The following is a 19,237-nucleotide window of genomic DNA, read 5'->3' as shown; positions in this document are numbered from 1 at the left end:
CATCACGTCTACCCATTGAACCCAAACTTCCTAAATGCCGATGAAGCCAACACCCTGATAAAGATAGCAGAAAGAGAGGAGAAGCACATTGCCCTTCTTTTAAGTTGACCACCTGCTTTCCATTAGGTCCCCCTTAGATTACTTTAGATCCTGAGAATATGGGCCAATGCTTAATATCCATAACTGGGTAGAGACAACTTTGATTCACAAGTCGCTGGTTCAGCATCTCCATGGAAGCACTCCAAGCAGCGTGCTCTTCCCTCCCATGTGTGAGCTCATTATCTTGAGGCTAAGTGAAGTTTACCCTCCAGTTCTCCCTTCACCCCTGCCCATCCCCCCACCTCAGGGGCTCCCACCCCATCTACGACTGTGTTTCCCTTGCCAGCAGCCCAAGTTTTACAACTCATGGACAGAGTCTGCTGAAAGGGGAGGCTGTCAGCCTTGTCATCGAGGGGCCCAAGTCCGGCGCCTGTTGAGTTCAGTGTGAGGGGAACTATTCATATATATTTTCTTTTTCGCCAAACAATTCTTGAAAGGAAGTGGTAGCTGCTGAAAGCACTTTTTATATCCACTCTGTCAAAATATTTGCCAGATTTGTCTGCCTGAGAACAAGATCGTAGAATCCAGTGAAAGGTTGGAGCCAGAGTGGGAGCCGGGAGCGTCCCAGGGCACGAGTCCCAGGAAAGACCGTCTGCCCCGGGTCGTCATGCAGCTGACTACATGAGGTCACAGGGACTGACAGTCTGTGTGTCCAGTGGCTCGGGCTGGTGTGAGGCACCCAAATCGCCTCATCCACATTCCCCTGAGTCCTGTGTGAGATTCAGATCAGTCAGTGCCACTGGCACTGATGGACCCCTCATTATGCCATCCTCTGCTGGGGACTAGTGGGGAGAGAGAAGAGAGAAGGAAGGAAACGGGGTGTTTGCCCTCTTCTGATTGGGGAGACAGTGTGTAAACCCACAGCACAGAACAGATGCACAGTCTATGTTATTGGATGAATGTGTAAATTGATAGGTAACTTGCAAGGTAAACTATTGTTACAATATGAGGCAGAGTGAATAACTGTGAAGGTATGATTAACATGCTGTGGATGTGAAAATGAGGGAGCTGCTGAGTGGCTTGCCGGTAGGTTACCTGGGAAGTCTATTAGGTAGCTAGGTCCCCAGTGCTAAAGCTGCCATTCGGCTCCACTGTGCTGACCACGAAAGGAAAACAGCTCCAAGCAAGGGCATCCAGGGAGCTAGCCACCGGAAGTCAGAACAAGGGTGCGGAGGACCATTCCAGCTCATCTCTGTTTCATGTTTCCCAACTTAGTATTTCACAAAGGATGGTGCCACATCCTCCAGAAATCGACACAAAAACGTGAATGTTAGCTCTATCCATCACGCAAATGTGAAGAGTCGATCTTAAAAGCCAAAACACACAGAGGGTATCATAACTCAGCATTGCTCTTTTGAGGACAGGCTGACGTAGGATTTTGAATGAGGCAGCAAGCCTAGAAACAAAGGAGCAAGCCAAGGAAGGTGGCTTGGGCATGGAGAAGTGGGGCAGTCTACTTTAAGGCCTGGGATTGCCTACAGAAGGAAGAAAAAGATTACTGCAGCAGCGGGAGGTAACAGACCGGCCAACAACAGCCATTCTGGGGAATGTAAGAAAGAGGTGAGAGCCCAGTGGCCTCGGCGCTGTTCACACATGCCATCATGCCCATTGGAAAGAGCAGCTCTCAGCCCGAAAGTCAACCCTCATAAGGCACGTATATGTGCAGGGGGCGGGGTGTGCCAAGTTCAAAACTGAGACGTTTAGGAAGATGAGCATTCTTCCAGGTGCCACGTCCCACACCCAGATCTCCACTGTCGGAGCCCTGAGAGAAAACACGCCAAGTTATGTCATCCACATAACACGAAAGAAACGCATGAACATCCTGAAGAAATCTAAACAGCACACAGTTGTGTTTGCTAGTCAGATTCATAAAGAGAGAAGGGGGAACTGTAAACAGATACACAACTGTACAGAGGATTCTGGAAGCCTTCGACAGCGCATCGCCCAGGCGGGGCTCTGCTGCAGAGTCATACTGACAGAAATAAACTCACAATTCAGTACAGATGGGGGTGAGCGGCTGGAGAGGGAGGTTCGTGTCTGCCCTGAATGAAGTGGTTTATGAAAGAGTCTGTGTATGACCAGACGGTCCACATAGAAAAGGGTAAAGCAAACAACTCGCTGACTTAAGTGATCCCAAGTCACCAAATCATAAGCAGAACAGAGAAAGGAATTTTAAAATAATTTAAAAAGTAACATTGGAAACTGAATCACTGGAAAATGTGGGGGGTTTTGTGTGTTTGTTTCCTGTCTTCTGACCAAAGTTCAAGATCAAGTTTTCTTTTGTGGTGCCCAGTGACATTTTGGAAACTGAAATCTCGGGTTCTTCACAGACAGAGAAAACCTGGGGTGCCCCCTACTCCCACTTCCTAAATTGAAGAACTGGATTTACCCTTGTGGTCAGCCTCAACTCATCTTTGGATAAATCCACCATGTTTTCAATAGCCTTATGTGTGCAGATTCTCCTTCTGCTTGCAGAGTTATCGTACAATTTACAGTGAAAAACCACGGAGTGGGCATTTTTCATACCAGAGTCCTTTGGTATGAAATCATTCACTGCAGCCAAAATCCCCCAGCTTCTATGGACAATTTTAGCATTGCATAAACTTGAGTATTTATTGACTGAGCTATTTTTTTAACCTTTAATCCTTTTAACACATTGCAGAAGAGCCTCTTGGATTAGGTAGATAACTGCAAGACTCAACCCTTGTCCCAGGGATGGTCACCCTTTCCTGAGATCTCTTCTCCACATTTGATATTCAGGTGCCTGCTTTCTGACACTGACCATAGTCCAAACAGCAAGATGGTACAATTATAGGTGGATGCACGATTGTAATGGACAGGCTCGATTTTTCTGCATGAAAAGGATAAAACTGTTTTTCTACTTCATTCAAAATAAGCCACAGGATACACCCATGTATAGCCATATGTCAGAAGATAGATACACACTTTTTTTTTTCTTTTTGCCTTAAGGACGTCAGATTGAAAAAAGTCTCTCCAGTCCATTACAGGACCACAGAACCTTGGAAACTGTGGGTACTTTAGAATCTCACATTCTCCAGGCCTCTCTTGGGCTTTCTAAGTGTCCTTTGTGGAAGCGCCTGTCCCCCATGGATGACAGGGACTAAAGAAAGATTCCACTATAAATTCCCCACTCCGGGGCGGGTGGGGGTGGGGGGTGATTCCCCTTGCCTTGGAAAGGAATGACAATAGGGCAAACGCTAGGAGGGAGTGTCAGGATGCCTTTTCTAGAAGCAACTTGTGAATAGGGTTAATTTCCTCTGGCAAAGTGGCTGGGCAGCCATAAACGCTAACCTTTTCAAAATCCCTCTCAGCCACCTGAAGACCTGCCAGCTGGCTTGGCTTTGCTAAACTGCCTCATCCTGGACCATGGAGGAGGCTTTCAGAAGCTGGGGTTCTGATAGTAAAAACAAACTGGGGGAGAGGTCATCTCATCTCCTGCCTCCAGGCCTGGCTGCCCACTGGGCCACCTGGCCTCAGAATGATGGAACGCAGAGCCTCTGGGATGCAGCATTAGAGAGCCTCCGAAGAAGAATCCTGAAAAGATTAGCTCTCGCCCCAGGTGTCCCGGGTTCCCACCCTGCCAAGGCTCTGCTGGCTGGAAGGGCGGAGGTGATGGAAGGGTGAGCAGGGATATTGGAACTTCCTGTCTGATGCTAAAAAAAAGTTTCCATCCCCTCCCCCACTTATTTGCATGGCACCTTTTCCAAGTCAGACATTTGCCGCTTTCCAGAAAGCCATCATCAATAAAGAGACCCGTCCAGGGGCTGCTGCGGGAGCCACGGATAAAGACGTTGCTGCGGGCTAAGATCACTGTATTGACATCACGCAGTTATATTTCAGTGGGATCCCCAGAGGACACTCCCTGCCAGTAAACACCTAGTTTATCTAGTATTTCTGTGTTTTTTCTTCATGCTTAGCGTGCCTATTATTCCCCTCATAAATCCTGCTCCCTTTTTCAATTTTAAAATCAGAACGTAGCGAGATCAATGCTAATTGTGCAGCATTTACATTCATCGCGATAACTTGCAAAACTTCTGGCTCCATGCAGTTCCCTGGGCCCGTGGTCTGGGCTGCAGTGTCCTGGGACCGTCCCAGGCGACCCTGGCAAATGGTGGCTGGGTTACAGCACACGAGGGCCCTTTTAATGTGACTCCACCTTGAGGCATTAGGGGAGACAGTGGCTGTAATCCTTTTACGAGCTCCCTCCCGCTGCGGTCCAAGCCTGCACCAGGATGCGAATGTGCGCAGCATTTAATAAGACGCCTCCGTGAGCCCCAAGAAAGCAGACACAAGAGCTTAGGAGAGAAAAAAGGCCGTCCCCACCACAAAAGAACCAGAAGCCTTCCAAATGTCAATGCACTGCCACATTTTTTCCAAACTTGCTGCTGGAGCGGCCTTTAACATCCCCAAACCCTGCTGTGATCCACCAGCTACAAACCTCAATTGTTAATTGTCTGGCCACTACAGAGCCGCTAGTTTTAATATAGTCATGACATGAATGAGACCCGAGCTCCCCTTTGCCCCTCCCCTGAGGCACCTTGGATCTTGGAGGGAGTTGGGGGCACCAAGTTGGCTGTGGTACAATGGGGGCCAGTGTTGAGGTCAGCAATAAATAAGGGGTAACATTGTTTTCCCTGCTGGCAATCAGCAAGCCTTCCTTGAGGATTGAAATAACTTACATTTCTGGAGCAAGCAGCTGAGTAATTGAGAAAGAAGACTCTGTTCCTCTTTTCAAGAGAATCCATCTCTCTCTCTCCCTCCCTGTATCTCACACACAATTCTTTCTACACCACCCCCCTCCCAAATCCTCCATTGCTGCTGTTACTCTAATATGTAGAGCAAGCCTGCTCTACTCCCTAATTTCTCTCCTAAAGATGGTCTAGGCTTTATGGCTTGAAACGTTGATGTGAAAAGTATGTTGCTTCAAGGGCCACTCCAGTGGAAACAAAAACTTTGTGAGGAGGGAAATTTGGGCCCAAACATTTAAATAACCCATGTGACAGAGGCAACAGAGAAAGGCATCCTCTTCCACTCTCTTAATGCTATGGTTCTCATTTACATACAGGCTCCGAAGATTGTTCAAAGAACTTCACAAGCCCCAACGGGACCATCGAGTCCCCCGGGTTTCCCGAGAAGTACCCACACAACTTGGACTGCACCTTCACCATCCTGGCCAAACCCAAGATGGAGATCATCCTGCAGTTCCTGACCTTTGACCTGGAGCACGACCCTTTGCAGGTGGGAGAGGGAGACTGCAAATACGATTGGCTGGACATCTGGGATGGCATCCCCCATGGTGAGTGATGGCGCCGTCACCAGGCATTTCTCAGTAGCTTCGCCTTTGCCTGCTAATTGCTTTAGGAGCAATAAAAAAAAGAGAGAGAGAACAAAGACTTTAAAGTTCCTCAGGGTTTATCTATGACCCATGATGACTTTCTCTTCTTATCCTTCACCAAGGATGACTTCAGAGGCATTGTAGAAAGACAGTTTTCTCTCTTGGAGATATTTCTTTGGAGAAGGATAGGAGGAGACTGAGTAGATACTTGGATGAGGATGAGAAAACCTACAGGTAATGTTCTTTTCTGCTCCAAGTCATCAGGCTTGCCATAGAGAGTGACTCAGTGACCACCCTCTATGCCCAAATAGGACTCTAGAGCCAGATTGACTAAGTTTGAATCCTGGATCTGATATTAGCAGCTCTGCAACCTTGGGCAAGTTCCTTAACCTCTCTGTGTCTTATCTGTATAAATAAGCTGCTATTGTCATTACTGTAATTACTGTCATTTTATTATCCTTTATATAGTCATAAATGCATAAAAGGTGCATCCCCCAAGGCCAAGAGGAGCCTGTACTTCTCAGGTGGAGACTAGCATAAGTCTTGGGTATATTTGGTATCAGCAAGGAAACCAATCTTTCACTTTTGTAGTCTTTCTAAGTATTTTGCACTATAAGGAAGACTTGATGGCTAAGCAATTTCATTTCCTGAGAAAAGCATAAGATTTAGTCAGGAAACTTGGGTTGGAGTCCCAGCTCTGCTATTTCCTAGCTGTATGAACAAAGAAAAGTCACGTGCCCTCTCCAAACCTCAATTTCTTCTTCTGTAGAACAGGCATTATAATGATACCTTTCCAGTCCATCTCCCAGGGCTGTGAAAACAGAATGAGGCCAGGTCAGTGAAAATACTTTTTAATGTGCAGGAAAAACATTAGCCATTGCTCTTAAAACAAATCTCTGGTCGCTTTTTTATGCCAAGGCATCCAAAGTGATGCTCCATTGAATGACTTGCGATTGTGGGAAGGGAGAATGTATGGCCAATGGGGTTTGGCATGTCCATTTCTGTGACCTCTCTTTGTCCTGCATGTCCAGTCGGACCCCTGATTGGCAAGTACTGTGGGACCAAAACACCTTCTGAACTCCGTTCGGCCACTGGGATCCTCTCTCTGACCTTTCACACGGACATGGCAGTGGCCAAGGATGGCTTCTCTGCACGTTACTACCTGGTTCACCAAGAGCCGCTAGAGAGTGAGTTGGCCGGTTGGGAACCTCTGTCCTGTCCTCCTATCAGGGCTGTGAGGGTGTGTGGGGAAGAGAGGCTGACCTGCAAGAGGAGATGGGAATTCTCCAGAATTTGCAGTGACATCTGAGCTCAGGGGATGGGAGCTGCGTCCTCTTGCTAGGCGGAGATTAATGAAAATAGGATAAATGTCAATCTGGCTACTCATTTCTTTAAAGAAAAGGTATGGGGGCTTCCCTGGTGGCGCAGTGGTTGAGAGTCCGCCTGCTGATGCAGGAGACGTGGGTTCATGCTCCGGTCCGGGAGGATCCCACGTGCCGCAGAGCGGCTGGGCCCGTGAGCCATGGCCGCTGGGCCTGCGCGTCCGGAGCCTGTGCTCCGCAACGAGAGAAGCCACAGCAGTGGGGGGCCCGCGTACCGAAGAAAAAAAAAAGAAAAGAAAAAGTATGTATACCAAGAATTAGTTATTCCTGTGGAATGTCGCAGGACCATCTCAAGGTTCAGAATGAAAGGGAGGTTAGTTAGGGTATTTATATCGAGTCCCCTCCTGTGCTAACATTTTTTGAGTCTGGGGCCATTTTCTTCCCTCTTCAAGCCTCAGTGACCATTGTCAAAAAACTGAGCAATTTTCAACCTCTCTCTATATACATATGTTTTGACATTAAACATCTCTGGCCCTGGCTAGAGTTTCTCTCACTAGGCTGGTACACTGCTTGGACTTTCAGTTCATTCTTCTAATAAACACAGTTTTTTGAGCTTCTACTGTGTGCAAACAGAGAAAGTATAACCCTGACCCCAGTGGTCATGGAACCTGCTGTCTTTGAACCCAGACCATCAGTCTCTTGCCCTGAGCTACGTCTTTAAATCAGCTCCTCTTGGACATGTGCTTAAGATGTGCTGCCATTTTCACCAAGCAGCCCAAATGATAACTTGAAGGACTAAAGGAACATTTTCAGGATGATTGGAGCTGGGCAAATCCTGCTATGGCTGTAGACAGCTTACCACATGCATACCTGCAGACACGGCAGCCTGGCCGACTGATGGGTTTTGTTCTGAGTTTTGCTTTTGTTTTTTTCCTCAAAGAGCTCATGAAGATTGAGTGACAAGAAAACAGTATTGGGAGTTGCACCAAGTTCTGCAAATGGCCCGTGTGGTCACAGAGCTACAGAGTAGGTTTGATACCTGAAAAAGATTGCTGGTCCTTATCTGACACATGCACACACAAATATTGACCAGTGTCCGTGGAATCCATAGGAAGGACAGCAATTAAACTGACAGCGCAAGCCCAGGGGAAGTGACTCCTGGGTCCATTTGCCCAGACAGGTGGTGCAGGATAATACAGAGTGACACACTTCTGCTTACAGAGAGGTCTCCCAAAGACAGGTATTTATTGCTTTGTAACGTCTGTCTTCTGTGCCAGAACTCATGAGACAGTTGAGTGAAACAAAGAAAGAAACAAAAGTGCCTCCTGGGTGTTTATTAATAAAGCAGGCTTCCCACGATGTATCAGCCCACCCAAGTCTATCACGCGTTTACCTGTATTTCAATAAGAGTGCATCTGGAAACTGTGAGCATCCGTAGCCTGTAGCACTAACAGTTCTTGTGCTTTAGTTTGTATTTTTAATTTGTATGATGATTCTTATTTATCCAGAGCCTGATTTCTTTTAGGTCAAATTTAGTTCCTTTCAGACCCAGAGGGGGTGTCAATCTCTGTGACTTGGCGTAGTTGTTTTTAAAATGTGAGTGTATAATTAGGTCTTTAAGATGAGGGAGTGCCTGCAAGGACTCATCCCTAGAAGGGAGCAGCGTTCTGGGGGTCCCAGGGGTTTAAGGTAGAGAGACCTAACTCTGCCCTTGACCATTTCCATCCCCCAGACTTTCAGTGCAATGTCCCTCTGGGAATGGAGTCTGGCCGGATTGCTAATGAACAGATCAGTGCCTCGTCTACCTACTCTGATGGGAGGTGGACACCTCACCAAAGCCGGCTCCATGGCGATGACAACGGCTGGACACCCAACTTGGATTCCAGCAAGGAGTATCTCCAGGTACTGACTCAGATACCGGAGGGTGTGCAGAGTGTGTGTGCATTGGTGGGCAAGGGGGCTGGCTCCTTCGCTAGAGTGGACAAAGAAACACAACATACTTGAGAACTTCTTTCATCCATCCATCCATCCACCCATCCATCCATCCATCCATCCATCCAAAGAAATCCATATTCCAGCCACAAATAGACTATACCAGGCACTGTGCTAAGTGCTGGGATAAAATAGCAAGTCAGATGGACACTGCCTCTGCCCTTGTGAAGATTACCAGGCCTTGGAGAAGTTGCTTGGCTGGGAAGCTGTTTGCACTGTCACTATAGTTATCCAAGGAACTTCCATAAACAGTTACAGAGCGTCCTCATTCTCAGCATAGGGAGGCATCAGAGACTTAGGGGGCATTTTTCCTAAGGGCAGGCATGAGAAGCACGGCAGCTTCTCATGATCTTTGCTGTTCGGAGGGAGCCCTCCCAGGAAGGTTTTGCCTATAGCTATCAGGAGAACACACGGGAAAATGTCACTGCCAGGAGTGAAACTCCAGTTGCTCCGATGCCCTGCAGCATCTTTTCAGACTATTGTTTGCTTTCCTTCTTTCAAGACTTGCAGCTCCTATTGAGTAATCCTCCCTTGCACTACACACTGGTCCAGCTCTCATCCCCAGGGAAGAGCAAGCTGCTAGTTCCATGCTAGAGCAATGACTGCTTTCATGACACACGGCAGACAGCCTCGTGACCCACTGACAAGCCTGTCCTAGCTCTGATGCGACACGGCGACCTCTGCTCTGAGAAGGACGTCACAGAGCAGACAACAGGAAAGGGAGAATGACCACTTAGAAACTTCCAGGGAGTCCACAGAGGTTCTAACGCCCAACCCTAAGGCCATCTGTCACTATCTCTCCTCTGCTTCTCCAATAATGCTTCTCACCTTGCAGAGCTTCCAGAAAGTTCTCCTTTCTAGCCCGCATCCTGTTGATTGTAGTCCTCGTTTTGGGTCCTAATCATATACTTTCTCTGATTGCTCTCCACCTGTTTATGATACACATACACAGCATTGTGTACTCCTTTCGAATGCTTAATGGTGCTGAGCACATACTAAGTAGCCAATAAATGCTTACTGAGTCAAATTTTACCGGTGTGTGCTGGCTAAATTTTGATCACGCAGAGATTGCCACTAAGAAACACTGTGGTCAGCAAAGGAATAACATCCAGCAATTTCCAAATGTGCTTGGTGTGGTGGGAGGGGAAGTGCCTCAAAATGTTGGCCCTCCTCATCGGGCAAAAGGTCAGGACGCGGTGCATAAGCTTAATTGCTTGGGCAGACTCTGCATGCCCTCTGACCCCTTGGTGACCTGAACCACTAAATACACAATGGAGTGAGGAACTGAGGGGAGGGGAAACAGCTCCGAGCTGAGACTTTGGCAACTAGGGCATCGAAAGTGAATTGGCTTGAATTGGACTGGAGCAGAGCGGAGTGGATTGGATTGGATTTAGCCGTTGTTCCTTTAAACCAGCATCCACTTTCACTATCCGAGGCAGGTCGTGGTTGAGTAAGAAGGGGTCGTGGTTCTAGATGTTCAGTCATTCCTTTAAGATAAACATAATCCTGTCTGTTCAGATTTGCAAAAAAAAAGAGAAAAGAAGAAAAAAAATCAAGTTCCAATTTCTAAAGGTGTCCAATGTAGTTCAAATATATTGAGTTCAACTGTCCAGGGGACGCAAACAGATACTGATCACCAATACCTGTGAGCGAATCACAGACACGGGTTGTGAGCTAAGGATTACACGTGTGTCCTTTGAAGAAAAAGCCAGATGCAGCCCTGTGTCAAGAGAGTCAAGGCCCCCTTCCTTCTCCGCCTGTCTTCCTCAGGTGGACCTACGTTTTCTAACCGTGCTCACGGCCATTGCGACGCAGGGAGCGATTTCCAGGGAAACCCAGAATGGCTACTATGTCAAGTCCTACAAGCTGGAAGTGAGCACTAATGGTGAAGACTGGATGGTGTACCGGCACGGCAAGAACCACAAGGTAAACCCGTTTCCCCACTGCCTGGGCACGCCGGGGTGGGGCAGGAGGGCTGGCACAAGAAGGGCTGCAGAGCCAGCCCACGTGGCCAAGGAGGCCTTGTTCCCTGAGGCTCCAGTAATTGATGGAGGCATCGGAATGCTGGCCCTGCAAATATTCTTTCTTATGCTAAAGTGATTGGAAAACACCTTTGTCTCTCCAACAGCCTGGCTGCTGTCACATTGCACAGCAGAGAGAGAAAGAGAGCTTGCAGGGTGCTCTCTGACTGCAAATGAAGGAGAAAATGTGTTCCCCGTCTGAGTCTCCCCATACAGGATTCATTGAGCATTTATGGCCTGAGTCCCTTCCACGTGCTGGGTTAAGAATCACAAAACGTCATGAAACTGCCGTTCGGGAGTTACCGAGGTCTGGGAGTAAAAGGGCACAGATCCTGAGAGGGAATCACAATGTCCCGAAGAAGAAAGAGGATAATAAGTAATGAGGAGAAATTCGGTGTGTCGGGGATGGGATCTGAACTGGCAGTCGTGTGGCAGCGGGGCATTGAGTTCGCTCGGCTGGTGTCTTCAGTGTCTGGGGCTCTCGGAGGTGTGTCCGTATGGGTGATGTGGGGCTTTTGTTGTACATGTGGATGAATGTCTGGCACTCCGCTTTCCTAAGACACGTGGCACTCTGGCGGTGATCAGGCCCGCAGCTGGCGCCCGCGAGGTGCATACTGGGTGTTAGACTCAGCATATGGGGGGCTTATTGGAAACGGCTGGTTGTCTCACGTGGGCAGGGCAAGAACTCCGTTCGTTGTGGGTTGGCTCTCGGGTCTCAAAGGAGAGCGCTCATCCTTCCCAGTGGAATCGGGAACTGAGGGAAAGGGTCTCTCCTCATACTGCCACAGTCCCAGCAGCCCCCTGGTCGGTCAGGTGTGAATTATCAAAAGGCGACACAGGTGGTCCAACCTGGAGAAGCCAAAGGTCTTTTCCAAACAGGGCCCCCTTGGCTCCTGTCACTGCCCCAAGGCAGCTTGCTCTTGCTGGTGTAACTGGAAACTTTGGACCCAGAAAATCCTAAACTATAACGTTGGCACTGTTTCACTTGGGAAATTTGAGTTTTTAAAGGAGTGGATTTTAAAAAATTAAGATCGCCATAGTAACATGGCACGATTCATCTGAAATCATGGCTTCTAGATATTACCAGGTGTCTCTCTCTCTCTCTCTCTTTCTGTCTCTCTCTCTCTCTCTCTCTCTCTCTCACACACACACACACACACACACATCCCATTTCACAGATAAAGTGAGAGACTTAGCAATTGAAAGACTTCCCCATCTTGACGAGTTGAGCCAGGGCTGGTTTCTCATTGCCTGCCTTTGTTTCAGGAAGAGTTACCAAATGTCACTTGGACATGGCAGGCCAGAGTCTGGCATGGGCTGCTGGGAGCACCCTGGACTGAGTCCTCATCCCAGCCTGCTCTGTTTCATACCCTTTCTCTCCAGCCTCCCTTTTCAGTAAGAAACTGGTAGAACCCAGAAGGTCAGCCAGGCGAGCGAGGGCCAGCAGCTGGGTCGGGGTGGGTACGGGGGAGGGGGAAGAGATTCCCCCAACCGTCTCCCTGTCTAGGCTCAATGACTAAGCACCACTGGCCGGAGGGATACTGTAGCATAAGCCAATTTTAAAAGCGTGCAGATGGACCGGGATGCTATTTAAAACACCATTTGCTGGAAATCTGCTTTTGGAAATACCTTAGCACTGCACATTTGGATAGAATGCTGTCCTCCCTGGCTTTATCCCTGGTATTCGTTCTGCAGGGAAGATATCCCTGAGGATGGAATTTAGCTCTCTGGGCTCCTTTAGAACCATTCTTCTCAACTTCTTCATATCAGATACATCCTCCTCTCTCTCTCTCTTTTTTTTTAAATACATGTTACATGTTATTTTATTTTTTAATTTAATTAAATTAATTTATTTATATTTTTGGCTGCGTCGGGTCTTAGTTGCAGTATGTGGGATCTTAGTTCCCTTACCAGGGATCGAACCCAAGTCCCTGCATTGGAAGGTGGATTCTTAACCACTGGACCACCAGGGAACCCCCCCTCTCTATTTTCTCTCTCTCTCTCTCCTTTGCCTCCTCTTCTCACCCGTGGCTAGATTTCTTTCCCTAGGAGCCAAGGGGTAATTTCATTTTTATTTTGTTGTTGTTGTTGTTTGGCTTTTTAGCGAATCAGTCCTGTGCACATAAAGGACGCCTGGGCAGAGGAAAAGCCCTTTCTGTCCCCATTAGAAATTCATTCTCTTGGTCCCTAGAAGGAGGCAGGAGAATGAAAAGCCTGACAATTAAGCATTGCGCCCGCTCCCCCCCTCCAGCCCCACATGCTCCCTCGTCCTCCCTCGGGTGTGGCAGGCGAGCTAGGAGACCTGCCAGGTTCTCGCCTCCGGGGGTGATCTCTGCTGCTCCTTCATTAGCAGATCTACTCCCAGCCGACTGTATTTCATGTGCAGATTCCGCACCGTTCATGGTGCGTCAGCGCTGCTCTCTGGCTGTTCGGGTTGAAATAGTTGAGTGAACCGTGCCAAATAGATTTGTCAAGTCTGCTGCAGTTTGATTCGATGCCATGAACGGGAGGCGGGGTGAGGAGGGGACTTGGGGGCAGTGCGGGGAGAGGCTTCGTCTATGCCCCGGGCGCTACCACTGAGCTTCTCTTTGTAGCTGCGGGATGGGGGCGCTGTGGTCGTGGTGCTCAGTGGTGGGCTTGAAAGCGGAATTCAGCCAGCAGGACCTGTGAGCAAAGCCCAGCAGAGGTGGAGGCAACAGGCTGCTCTACTCCGTGGGGCAGGGGGAGGGTTTGCAGACACGAACCAGGGCACAGGGCGTGAGGAGGGGATGGTGATGTTTGGGGCAGAAATGTTGGAACTTGATTTCAATCCCCTGGTCACTGTCAACACCAGTGCAGTATACCAAAGACCAGGGAATTGGGGAAGTCAGAGAAAAACACGATTAATGAGCACTCAGGGTAGTGGAGGATGGCTGTGCTATTCCCTTGCAAAACAGTATTTACAGTTTGGACCCAGACTGGGCTGAGGCAAGGCCTGAGCCTATGGGGGGAAGACTTCCTCGTGGCCGGGAAGCAAGGACGACCGAGGAACTCTTTTGCAGTCTCCCGCAGCCTGTGAGCAGCCTCTTCTTAGTCTCTTTCCATCCAACAGGTAACAATGAGGCTGCCGATGAGAAAGGCATTACGCTGTGGCCGGGAGTGTTGCAGATGTCCTCCTGGCAAAACACAGCCCAGTTACGCAGGCCACATGTACAGCACATCTCCAAATCCTCATCCAACTCCACATGCCATAGAAAACAGAACCTATGGGCTTCCCTGGTGGCGCAGTGGTTGAGAGTCCGCCTGCCGATGCAGGGGACACGGGTTCGTGCCCCGGTCCGGGAAGATCCCACATGCCGCGGAGCGGCTGGGCCCGTGAGCCATGGCCGCTCAGCCTGCGCGTCCGGAGCCTGTGCTCCGCAACGGGAGAGGCCACAGCAGTGAGAGGCCCGCGTACCGCAAAAAAAAAAAAAAAAGGAACCTATGATTTTCATTTGGGGGGACCCTCCTTACACGTATTTATGGAGTAACCACAGGCAGAGAGCTCTTCTGCCTGTTAGAGCCCATGTCCAGTCCACGTGCCCCCTTACATTATACAAATTGCTTCACATATATTTCTTCAGAAACCACAAGCATAAACTACTGCTTTGGTTTCGCCAGCTGTATTAATAACACCCCAAACATAGACATAGTGTTGTAAATACAGTAGTAGAAGGTTCGTGTGTGTGTCTGTAATTACAGGCACAATTATGAACACACGGACCAAGGGAGGGGTGTGGAGAAAGATGGGCGGAGCTGGAAGGCAGGAGGCCTTGGCCGAGGTCCTGCTCACCTCTGAGATGCTGCTTCCGTGAGTCTGCACTGGAGGCAGTGAGACCGAGGCTGGTGTCAGGGCAGGAGGATAGAGGCCATGCCCTTATATGTCTAAGCAAAAGCCCTTGATTTCGGTTCTCCTTTATTCGGTAGGCATGGGAATCTTTCTTGCTGACACTGCTCTGGTCACCTTGCTCTTAGTCACAGTGTTGCTAGGCTGTTCTGACGTATTTGGAAGAAATCCCGGCTAAAAGAAAGGGTCTGTCGGATGCTACCTGTGTCCTGATGGCCAGATTGAGGATGGGAGGGTGAGGACGGAGATCAGGTAAGGTTTGGGTCCAAGAGTTTTCAGAATTACCCTGTAATGAGTAACAGAAATGCACTAAGGTCATCATATTAATGTAATGATGACTTCCAAGGGGCTTGGAGAACCCTCAGGCACTGGCGCATTTGCTTCAGAATTTAACAGTGTTTCAGATTGTGGAATTGAAGCTCTCAAGACAAAGTAATTTGCCCCAGGGACATGGGGAACCGTGGAGTCCCTTGGAAGGCACCGGTCACCAGGCTTTGACTTCAGGCCGGTGTTTCCATAATCTGATCCAGGTCTGGCTCGCCATCTTGCCTCCAGAGGGAAATTGGCTTCCTCCATATTCCGTCCACGGGTCGAGAGGTGTGCATATTCATGGAGATCTGAAGTCAAGTCGTGTTTGGCGGGCATGGCTCCTAGCACGGGCTCAGCATGTTGGATTTGGGGCCCCATCGTAGAATCCTGAGATGCAGCGTTGAACGAAGCTGCTTTGCGTTTGATTTGGCCCCGTCCCTTCAGAACAAATAAACCCCCGCTTCAAAAATCCTCTGTACTACATTTATTTTCCAAATTAAAATGAATTGTTGTGAAAGCCATTTGAGAATTTAAAACCCTCTGTGAAATGATCAGAGACTTAAGAGGAGAGAGAGTGGTGTCATAAAACCACACCCCCAAACCAGTCGGCCAACAGTTAGAGCCACGTGGCCAGACCTTCCAGGACGACGCACTACGCGACCTTGGAAATTTCTCTTCCCAGCTCCGTGCCTCAGGGTTTCCGCCTGCCCTAATGGAATGGTGCTGTAGCTACTGTTGGCAGAGCACTTTGGGATCCATGGCTGGAAGGCTCTCTGCAGATATAACTAATGTATTAGACCCGCAGAGCTCTTCTTGAACAGAAAGAAGTTATCAATTTAAAAAGTAACAAGGGATCTCCCATGGGATATTTACTGCCTCCTTTAAAATCATAGGTCTGGAAGGGACCTGGTGAGTCATCCAGACTTCTCCCTGCATCTGATGGGGCCTGTGCTTGGGCTGCCTCAGATTAACGGTACCCCTCATTCTTCAGTTAGGAGTGCAATTATTCCTCCAATGAAAATTTTTAGGTTTTCAAAAAATACCTTTTTTTTAAGCTTCCTGGTGGATGACTGGTTTTTCCTTTTCCTTTTTTTTTTTTTTTGCGATACGCGGGCCTCTCACTGTTGTGGCCTCTCCCGTTGCGGAGCGCAGGCTCCGGACGCGCAGGCTTAGTGGCCATGGCTCACAGGCCCAGCCGCTCCGCGGCATGTGGGATCTTCCCGGACCGGGGCACGAACACGTGTCCCCTGCGTCGGCAGACGGACTCTCAACCACTGCGCCACCAGGGAAGCCCCCTTTTCCTTTTTATTGTAATAATTTTGTTTAGTGTCTATAAGATTAAGACAGTGACTCAAACCATCAGCTAGCAGTGGGCATCAGACTTTAGAAGTCATGGATGTGATTGCATCGTCTAGGGTTATATATGTTTAGAAGAGGGCTGATGACCTTTTCAAATTCAAGTCCCCCCAGTTTATCTGTTCCCCTCAATTATAACCAAGAATAATCCAAGGCCCTTGGTAATTAAGTTTGTCCCTTATCCATTTGCCATGGGATGAGCTCAGACCTTTAGCTTCTCCACTTAGGAAGCTCCAGGGAAATTTTCATTATACACAAGCTTGGAACCTTTTCTCCATCAGGCCCCCATGGCTGGCTTCACCCAACTCCCATGGGTGCTGAATTGTCTCCGGGAGCTGAGGCCAGCCTCCCTGGTGCTTACAGCCTTGATGCTAAATTCCTCGTGCTTCCCAGGCCCCACTGTACGTAGGGGCCAGTGGGGCAGAGCAGATAGCAGGGGATGTGGAACGGCGCTGTGATTTTGCTTGGGCTGTGAAAACACACGCTTTGCCCTAACCTCAGCATCCCTAGATGAGCAGTGGGGTGAACGCCTCTCCAGGTGGACTGTCAGGTTCTTTGCCATCACCGGTTCCCTGCTCTGTGCTTTCCTGAGATTTCACCCGGAAAAGGAGTGCAGGTGGCAGGTAGCTTCAGCACCCTCATTCCCCGTAGCTTTTCTGCTCTCTTTTCCCCACCTGGAAGTTAAAGGTGCCTCCTTAAATAATGTGGCGGTGTCTTTGTAGGAGGTTTTCAGTGTGGAGGCCCTTCCCACCCAGGTAGAATGTGTGTTTCTGCCCCACCTTCACAGGAGGACTTCCGGCCCCTCGTTGCTCTGATGATCCACTCTCTCCCATACCATCCCTCCTCCAGCCCCAAATCCCTGAGCTGCCCTCCTCGCCTCTCCTCCCTCATGCTTTCCTGTCTCAAATCCTGAAACCCTGATCCTGTTAGTAGGCTGTGTTCCAGGGCTCACTGTCTCGTGGGGGTAACATAATCCCGCAGTAAATCTAACGGGCCCCGCCAGGCACACACAGAGGGGGATGTGCACATCCCAGCACCTCAGCCCCCAGCCCCAGAAAGAAAGCGGTCTCCCTGCCCTACAGCCCCCGACCAGCTCCTGCTTGCTTCTCTATCTCCTCCCTCACATCAGCAAAACTGCTTGATGACGAAAGCAGCCCTGAAGTGAAGGAGGAGGAGACAGGAGGGCATCATGGTCATAAATGAGCATTTGGTGGCTAGGGAATTTCTCTGCCCTACCTGCATCCCTTCCCTCCCTTAAATTCTCTCTCTCTCTCTCTGTCTCTCATATGTATGTATATATATATATCTATATCTATCTATCTATCTATCTATCTATATATATATATATACATGAGAGAGACATCCTTTCTGATTCTGTATCTGGCTAACTTCCCACATTCACTAGAATAAGAGCAGCTTCAAAAAATTTTTATAGTCTTTAAGGAAGAGTTTTAAGAGAGAAATGTCAGGACCATGATTTACAAACAGGAAAAAAAAGGTCCATTACCTTAGCATCATTTCCCGAGTGCAGCATTCACCCTCACCCACACCTGTTTGGTGCAACAAATTAATTAAACAGGATGGCATTCATTGATTAACAATTTATTTCTACGTGTAGCCCCAATGGCTAGCTTTAGAGAAAATGCAAGGGGAGGAGGTGGGAGTGGGAGGGCTGGGACTAGGTTCTGCAGTGAGGATGAGTCGGTACCATTGTTTCTGAGACAGATTTTTTAAATGCGCTCCTGGTTTCCCCCGTCTCTGCCCTCGACTCCTGTCATCTCTCTTCTCTGCCTGCTTTGTTCTCCTCCTTCAGTGTCTGTGCCAGGGAGATTGAAAAGGAGAACTTCGGATGCGACGCAACATGTATTAGTGGAGAGAAATATTTATTCTTTAAAAAAGGAAGAAGAAGGTCTCCTGCACAATTTCTACCTCAGGGCTCCAACACTATGTTGTCTTTGAAAAATTTCCTGCTTCTGTGCAATCCCTGGAGTTGGCCACGTTCAGATATTTACAGCAAAATAGAAATAAACTATAGGTCACAGCATAGGGAATGAAGAGACAGGCATGCGCAGGTGCAATACTGAAGCCCTATCAGGAGGGAGGCTGTGCACAGAATGAGGGCCTGCCTCGTGGCGGGAGGTTAAACAGCCAGGAACACTGTGCGGCTGCACCGTGTCCTTCCGCCAAGGAGCTCAAAGACTGACGGACATGGAGCATCTATACCGGCCTGGGCACCCGGATGTTGACGGCAGAGATGAACGGTGTATGGGAGAGGGATGTAGGGCTGGCAGAGAATCCCCCCACATAGAGGCCTCCAAGGTAGGCCGTGAAACACTCACTGTTCTCAGCAGTGCCTGAGTCACTGCATACTCTTCAAAGAGGACTTTGGGAGGGGTCAGCAGGGAGAGGTGGTGTGACTAGAAATGGGGTGAAAGAGAAAAGATGCCCTCAGTGATGCTTTCTGGCTAGATGTTTCTTCTTAGAGTTTATATATTATTTTCTTTAATGTGTTTTTTACATAGTATTAGAGTCCATGCCTTACGAGCTCACAGGAGTGGTCACAACATGTTGATTTTCTTTTCCTGGGGGGAGAAGATGGCGGAGGGGGGTGAAGTTGTAGATAATAACCAAATTGGGATATTGGAAAGCAGCCAATTTAACTGGCAGATGCCCCCCTCCCCCCTGAGGTGCAAATCAGAAAATGCATGACGTGCTGCTGGTTTCTGATTCTGTCTTACTGAAAATAAACCAAAGGTCTCAGAAATCAATTGGAAAGTGTTGGATTATGTTCAGAATTCAGCAAGGCACCAAATGGATTATCCAAACCACTTCTTGTCCTGAATTGTTTTTTAAACTTGGTTTATAGAAGTGCACTTGAAGAAATCTTTATGTTCAACATAGCTTCATATATATATAT

General features: G+C 48.6%; 1 protein-coding gene across 8 annotated transcripts in view; it reads left to right on the top strand.

Annotated features, from left to right (window-relative positions):
* Positions 1-19,237, top strand: part of NRP2 (neuropilin 2) — a 113,462-nt gene that overhangs the window by 35,243 nt on the left and 58,982 nt on the right. For all 8 annotated transcript variants that reach the window (XM_027123368.1, XM_027123376.1, XM_027123382.1 and 5 more), the window contains exons 4-7: positions 5,186-5,416; positions 6,487-6,642; positions 8,510-8,679; positions 10,540-10,695. In XM_027123368.1, coding sequence (XP_026979169.1) covers positions 5,186-5,416; positions 6,487-6,642; positions 8,510-8,679; positions 10,540-10,695 — 713 coding nt within the window. The remainder of the gene's footprint in view (positions 1-5,185; positions 5,417-6,486; positions 6,643-8,509; positions 8,680-10,539; positions 10,696-19,237) is intronic.

The sequence above is a fragment of the Aethalodelphis obliquidens genome, unplaced genomic scaffold (assembly GCF_003676395.1).
Source record: "Aethalodelphis obliquidens isolate GAN/ISIS:26980383/991018 unplaced genomic scaffold, ASM367639v1 scaffold2, whole genome shotgun sequence".
NCBI classification, from domain to species: domain Eukaryota; kingdom Metazoa; phylum Chordata; class Mammalia; order Artiodactyla; family Delphinidae; genus Aethalodelphis; species Aethalodelphis obliquidens.
Note: the sequence above shows the minus strand (reverse complement) of the source record. Positions and strands in the feature narration are given on the sequence as shown.